The 6888-nt window shown below is 52.0% G+C and overlaps 1 protein-coding gene across 1 annotated transcript in view; it reads left to right on the top strand.

The window, feature by feature from the left end:
• The first annotated feature begins 364 nt into the window (after positions 1 to 364).
• Positions 365 to 6888, top strand: part of pik3c2a (phosphatidylinositol-4-phosphate 3-kinase, catalytic subunit type 2 alpha) — a 91156-nt gene continuing 84632 nt past the window's right edge. The window contains exons 1-3 of the mRNA XM_072434469.1: positions 365 to 1415; positions 4119 to 4204; positions 5807 to 5961. Coding sequence (XP_072290570.1) covers positions 396 to 1415; positions 4119 to 4204; positions 5807 to 5961 — 1261 coding nt within the window. The 5' untranslated portion in view covers positions 365 to 395. The remainder of the gene's footprint in view (positions 1416 to 4118; positions 4205 to 5806; positions 5962 to 6888) is intronic.

The following is a 6888-nucleotide window of genomic DNA, read 5'->3' on the forward strand; positions in this document are numbered from 1 at the left end:
TGGCTCTCTAGTCTCACTCTGTGGCTCTTTAGGCTCACTCTGTGGCTCTTTAGGCTCACTCTGTGGCTCTTTAGGCTCACTCTGTGGCTCTTTAGGCTCACTCTGTGGCTCTTTAGGCTCACTATGTGGCTCTTTAGGCTCACTCTGTGGCTCTTTAGTCTCTATGTGGCTCTTTAGGCTCTATGTGGCTCTTTAGGCTCACTCTGTGGCTCTTTAGGCTCACTCTGTGGCTCTTTAGGCTCACTCTGTGGCTCTTTAGGCTCACTCTGTGGCTCTTTAGGCTCACTCTGTGGCTCTTTAGGCTCACTCTGTGGCTCTTTAGGCTCTAATACCTCTGCTTTCTCCTCCTCTAGGCGCCTGAGCTTCTTCTTTTTCTCTCATGGGCGTCTGATGCGATGGCGCAGCTCTCTCAGACTCACGGCGCCCCCGTGGGGAAAGAGGAGGCACTGCGCATGGAGGAGGAGGCTTTGGCCAAACTACAGCGAGGAAAACGACAAACGTTCCCTTCCACGGCGAGCTCCCGACCCGCTCCCAAACCTGTGCGCTCCAACACGCTCCCTCAGACGGCTCCTGCTCGACCCGAGAAGGACCTGATCGTGTTCCCCGAGTCCAAGCGTCCCTCGCCGGAGACGTTCAGGGACATCGACGTGGACAAACTCACCAACGAGGAGCTGGAGAAGCTGCTGCTCGACGACAACTTCGCCGCCCATCGTCCGGCCAAACCGTCTCTGCTCGGCTTTAACCTGAGCGCGTCGTATCCGGGCGGAGTCCAGTGCGGCGGCAACGCTTTCCCAGCAGCCAATCAGTGGAACATGGTGCTGCAGACTCCGCCCACCGCCGGCTCTCCGTCTCCGCTTTACCCGACGGCGCCGTTCCCCAAAGCCGGCACCTTTCAGAACGGCTTCGCTCCGTTCATCGCGCCCTCGTTCGTTCCGTTCACGCCGCCCGCCGCGCTGGTTTTCCCGCCTCCGGCGCCGCCCAAGGTCGACCCCGAAATGGCGAAGCTGTTCGACAAAATCGCCAGCACCAAGGAGTATTTGAAGAACGGGCGAACGGCGAGCGGCGAGACAGACGCTGCGCCGGCTCAGACCACTTCGCTCGAGCCCAAAGCGGCGAGCGCGAATCCGGCCGAGTCGACCTCCTCCAACACCGGGCGATTCGATTGGCTCGACCTGGACCCGCTGACCAAGAGGAGGAGCGAGGCGGAGGAGGCGGGGCTACCGGAACAGGAAGTAGCGGCGTGCGAAGGCGATCCGTGGGACGCCGTGCTGAAGACGGAGGATTCTGGGAGTGATCAAATTGGCGAGGGCTCTGAAGGGCGGAGCACGGCGGCGAGGCGGGCGGCGGCCGGAGCGGGCGTCACGCGCAGTCACTCGCTCAACGCACACGCCACCTCGCCGCGCACGACCAACCAGGTCAGTCTGAGGGGGTGTGTCCGTGTGGCATGGAGGCGGGGCTTCAGCTTTATGTTCAGCACAACAACGTGTCCAACGTGTCCAACGTGCTGCAGAGAACAACTCCAGGATAGAAGTATATGTATACATAAGTACTGGATGTATTCTATAGAAGTATATGTATACATAAGTACTGGATGTATTCTATAGAAGTATATGTATACATAAGTACTGGATGTATTCTATAGAAGTATATGTATACAGAAGTACTGGATGTATTCTATAGAAGTATATGTATACATAAGTACTGGATGTATTCTATAGAAGTATATGTATACATAAGTACTGGATGTATTCTATAGAAGTATATGTATACAGAAGTACTGGATGTATTCTATAGAAGTATATGTATACAGAAGTACTGGATGTATTCTATAGAAGTATATGTATACATAAGTACTGGATGTATTCTATAGAAGTATATGTATACATAAGTACTGGATGTATTCTATAGAAGTATATGTATACAGAAGTACTGGATGTATTCTATAGAAGTATATGTATACAGAAGTACTGGATGTATTCTATAGAAGTATATGTATACAGAAGTACTGGATGTATTCTATAGAAGTATATGTATACAGAAGTACTGGATGTATTCTATAGAAGTATATGTATACAGAAGTACTGGATGTATTCTATAGAAGTATATGTATACAGAAGTACTGGATGTATTCTATAGAAGTATATGTATACAGAAGTACTGGATGTATTCTATAGAAGTATATGTATACAGAAGTAGTGGATGTATTCTATAGAAGTATATGTATACAGAAGTACTGGATGTATTCTATAGAAGTATATGTATACAGAAGTACTGGATGTATTCTATAGAAGTATATGTATACAGAAGTACTGGATGTATTCTATAGAAGTATATGTATACAGAAGTACTGGATGTATTCTATAGAAGTATATGTATACAGAAGTACTGGATGTATTCTATAGAAGTATATGTATACAGAAGTACTGGATGTATTCTATAGAAGTATATGTATACAGAAGTACTGGATGTATTCTATAGAAGTATATGTATACAGAAGTACTGGATGTATTCTATAGAAGTGTGTGATGGGCCCTGGACCAGAGGCAGAAGGTGCACAATGACGGTCACTAGTGCCAGTCTGCCCCGGGGCGGCTGTGACCATGTTCAGATGGTCGGGCACTCCAGGGCGTGGCACAAACGCTTTGGTCTTAATTCATATTGAGCTTCAGGCGTCTCGATGTGGGACAGACACGCGACCGGGTCTAAACCGGGTCTAAACCGGGTCTAACCCGGGTCTAAACCGGGTCTAACCCGGGTCTAAACCGGGTCTAACCCGGGTCTAACCCGGGTCTAACCCGACTCAGAGTTCACCGGGTTTGATCAGAACAGAAACTAGAGTCTGAGTGAAGCAGTTTAAAGCAACACTGCGGAACATGAGTCAGCACTTTATCTGTAGCTTATGGGAACAGGAAGTGGGTCTGACCAGAACAGGAAGTGACACAACGCAGCGTTTTCCTGTGGAAGTGCATTCCTCACTCACTCATTGAGAAAAAGAAAGGGTCAGTATTTAACCTTTGGTCATAAAGTTTTACCAGTTTAAGTTTGTAACATGTTTGTTTAGTTTAGTTCTGATCAGCTCCTTCCATGTGGTAAGAACAGATTTGAGCCAGAGATTCTTCACTTCCTCCTCATGACTCAAGCGTCTGTCATCTGCAGTAAGAACTGTACAGGAACCTCAGGCACCACATGACTCTCAGTATAAGACCTGTACAGGAACCTCAGGCACCACATGACTCTCAGTATAAGACCTGTACAGGAACCCCCGGCACCACATGACTCTCAGTATAAGACCTGTACAGGAACCTCAGGCACCACATGACTCTCAGTATAAGACCTGTACAGGAACCTCAGGCACCACATGACTCTCAGTATAAGACCTGTACAGGAACCTCAGGCACCACATGACTCTCAGTATAAGACCTGTACAGGAACCTCAGGCACCACATGACTCTCAGTATAAGACCTGTACAGGAACCTCAGGCACCACATGACTCTCAGTATAAGACCTGTACAGGAACCTCAGGCACCACATGACTCTCAGTATAAGACCTGTACAGGAACCCCCGGCACCACATGACTCTCAGTATAAGACCTGTACAGGAACCTCAGGCACCACATGACTCTCAGTATAAGACCTGTACAGGAACCTCAGGCACCACATGACTCTCAGTATAAGACCTGTACAGGAACCTCAGGCACCACATGACTCTCAGTATAAGACCTGTACAGGAACCTCAGGCACCACATGACTCTCAGTATAAGACCTGTACAGGAACCCCCGGCACCACATGACTCTCAGTATAAGACCTGTACAGGAACCCCCGGCACCACATGACTCTCAGTAAATTTCTCCTAAAATAAAGTACTTTTACCCACAAGCTAAACCCCGCCCCCTTTTTCTTATGATAATTGTAGTTTTAAATCAGATTTGAGGTTTCTTGTCGTATAAATCTAGATGTTGACGTCTCTGATCTCAGACTTGGAGAAGTAGAGTTTATCTCTAAGATTGTTGAAAATATTAAATATTTAAGCGGTTCTGCAGTGTAAACGTGTAAATGTTTGTGAAGGAGCCGAGTGGTCTCTGTGAGGCACAGTCACTCTGTTCTTGTGGTTCTCAGGTCAAAGCTCTGGTGAAAAACACGGCTCTGGACCAAGAGGACGCTCAGAACCTGGAACTGCTGTCCTTCTGTCACCACGTCAGGAGGTGAGAGGAGGAGCAGAGGAGAGAGAGGAGCAGAGGAGAGAGAGGAGCAGAGGAGGAGGACCAGAGAGAGGACCAGAGGAGGACCAGAGGAGGACCAGAGGAGGACCAGAGGAGAGAGAGGACCAGAGGAGAGAGAGGAGCAGAGGAGAGAGAGGAGCAGAGGAGAGAGAGGAGCAGAGGAGAGAGAGGAGCAGAGGAGAGAGAGGAGCAGAGGAGAGAGAGGAGCAGAGGAGAGAGAGGAGCAGAGGAGGAGGACCAGAGAGAGGACCAGAGGAGGACCAGAGGAGGACCAGAGGAGGACCAGAGGAGGAGCAGAGGAGAGAGAGGAGCAGAGGAGAGAGAGGAGCAGAGGAGAGAGAGGAGCAGAGGAGGAGGACCAGAGGAGGACCAGAGGAGGACCAGAGGAGGACCAGAGGAGGACCAGAGGAGGAGCAGAGGAGAGAGAGGAGCAGAGGAGAGAGAGGAGCAGAGGAGAGAGAGGAGCAGAGGAGGAGGACCAGAGAGAGGACCAGAGGAGGACCAGAGGAGGACCAGAGGAGGACCAGAGGAGAGAGAGGACCAGAGGAGAGAGAGGAGCAGAGGAGAGAGAGGAGCAGAGGAGAGAGAGGAGCAGAGGAGAGAGAGGAGCAGAGGAGAGAGAGGAGCAGAGGAGGAGGACCAGAGAGAGGACCAGAGGAGGACCAGAGGAGGACCAGAGGAGGACCAGAGGAGGAGCAGAGGAGAGAGAGGAGCAGAGGAGAGAGAGGAGCAGAGGAGAGAGAGGAGCAGAGGAGGAGGACCAGAGGAGGACCAGAGGAGGACCAGAGGAGGACCAGAGGAGGACCAGAGGAGGAGCAGAGGAGAGAGAGGAGCAGAGGAGAGAGAGGAGCAGAGGAGAGAGAGGAGCAGAGGAGAGAGAGGAGCAGAGGAGAGAGAGGAGCAGAGGAGAGAGAGGAGCAGAGAGAGGAGGAGCAGAGGACCAGAGAGAGGACCAGAGGAGGACCAGAGAGAGGAGCAGAGAGAGGACCAGAGGAGGACCAGAGGAGGACCAGAGGAGGAGCAGAGAGAGGACCAGAGGAGGACCAGAGGAGGACCAGAGGAGGACCAGAGGAGGAGAGAGAGGAGGAGAGAGAGGAGGAGAGAGAGGAGGAGAGAGAGGAGGAGAGAGAGGAGGAGAGAGAGGGAGGAGGAGGTCTCACGGGGTGGTGTTCTCACGGGGTGGTGTTCTCACGGGTGGTGTTCTCACGGGGTGGTGTTCTCACGGGTGGTGTTCTCACGGGTGGTGTTCTCACAGGTGGTGTTCTCACAGGTGGTGTTCTCACGGGGTGGTGTTCTCACGGGTGGTGTTCTCACGGGGTGGTGTTCTCACGGGGTGGTGTTCTCACGGGGTGGTGTTCTCACGGGGTGGTGTTCTCACAGGTGGTGTTCTCACGGGGTGGTGTTCTCACGGGTGGTGTTCTCACGGGTGGTGTTCTCACGGGTGGTGTTCTCACGGGGTGGTGTTCTCACGGGGTGGTGTTCTCACGGGTGGTGTTCTCACGGGGTGGTGTTCTCACGGGGTGGTGTTCTCACGGGTGGTGTTCTCACGGGTGGTGTTCTCACGGGTGGTGTTCTCTCTCTCAGTCTCAGGACTCGCTTCCCTCACTGGGACTCGGGCACAAACCCGGGCCTGGTCCTGAGTCCAGTTGTCCCTCAGAGGGACATGTCTGAGTCCTGCTCCGTCAAAGTCTGCATCGAGACCAGCGGGACCAGCCAACCGGTCACCTTCACCTGCGACGGTAACACCTGACCTGCCACAGGACCGGGACAGGACCGGGACCGGGACAGGACCTGTGACTGGACCTGAACCTGGGACTGGACCTGGGACTGGACCTGGGACTGGGACTGGGACTGGGACGGGACCAGGACTCTGCGTCTCACAATGCCGTCTCTGTTCTCTGACTCTTTGTTCTGTTTCTGTCGCTGCTTTGTCTTTGTCCAAACATTTCCTCTGGACAAAGAATCTGATCCACATCATTTATAATGTTCCAAATGTCCCAAACCTGCCGTGTTCTGAGTAATGTCCCACACCTGCCGTGTTCTGAGTAATGTCCCACACCTGCCGTGTTCTGAGTAATGTCCCACACCTGCCGTGTTCTGAGTAATGTCCCACACCTGCCGTGTTCTGAGTAATGTCCCACACCTGCCGTGTTCTGAGTAATGTCCCACACCTGCCGTGTTCTGAGTAATGTCCCACACCTGCCGTGTTCTGAGTAATGTCCCACACCTGCCGTGTTCTGAGTAATGTCCCACACCTGCCGTGTTCTGAGTAATGTCCCACACCTGCCGTGTTCTGAGTAATGTCCCACACCTGCCGTGTTCTGAGTAATGTCCCACACCTGCCGTGTTCTGAGTAATGTCCCACACCTGCCGTGTTCTGAGTAATGTCCCACACCTGCCGTGTTCTGAGTAATGTCCCACACCTGCCGTGTTCTGAGTAATGTCCCACACCTGCCGTGTTCTGAGTAATGTCCCACACCTGCCGTGTTCTGAGTAATGTCCCACACCTGCCGTGTTCTGAGTAATGTCCCACACCTGCCGTGTTCTGAGTAATGTCCCAAACCTGCCGTGTTCTGAGTAATGTCCCAAACTAAAACTGAACCTTCTTCTACAAAGACGTCCAGGAGTTCTCTGTGCTGGTTCCTCTCTCATGTCCTCTGTGCTGG

The sequence above is a fragment of the Eucyclogobius newberryi genome, unplaced genomic scaffold (assembly GCF_026437365.1).
Source record: "Eucyclogobius newberryi isolate DKJ021-1_F unplaced genomic scaffold, fEucNew1.0.hap1 SCAF_7, whole genome shotgun sequence".
In the NCBI taxonomy this organism is placed as follows: domain Eukaryota; kingdom Metazoa; phylum Chordata; class Actinopteri; order Gobiiformes; family Gobiidae; genus Eucyclogobius; species Eucyclogobius newberryi.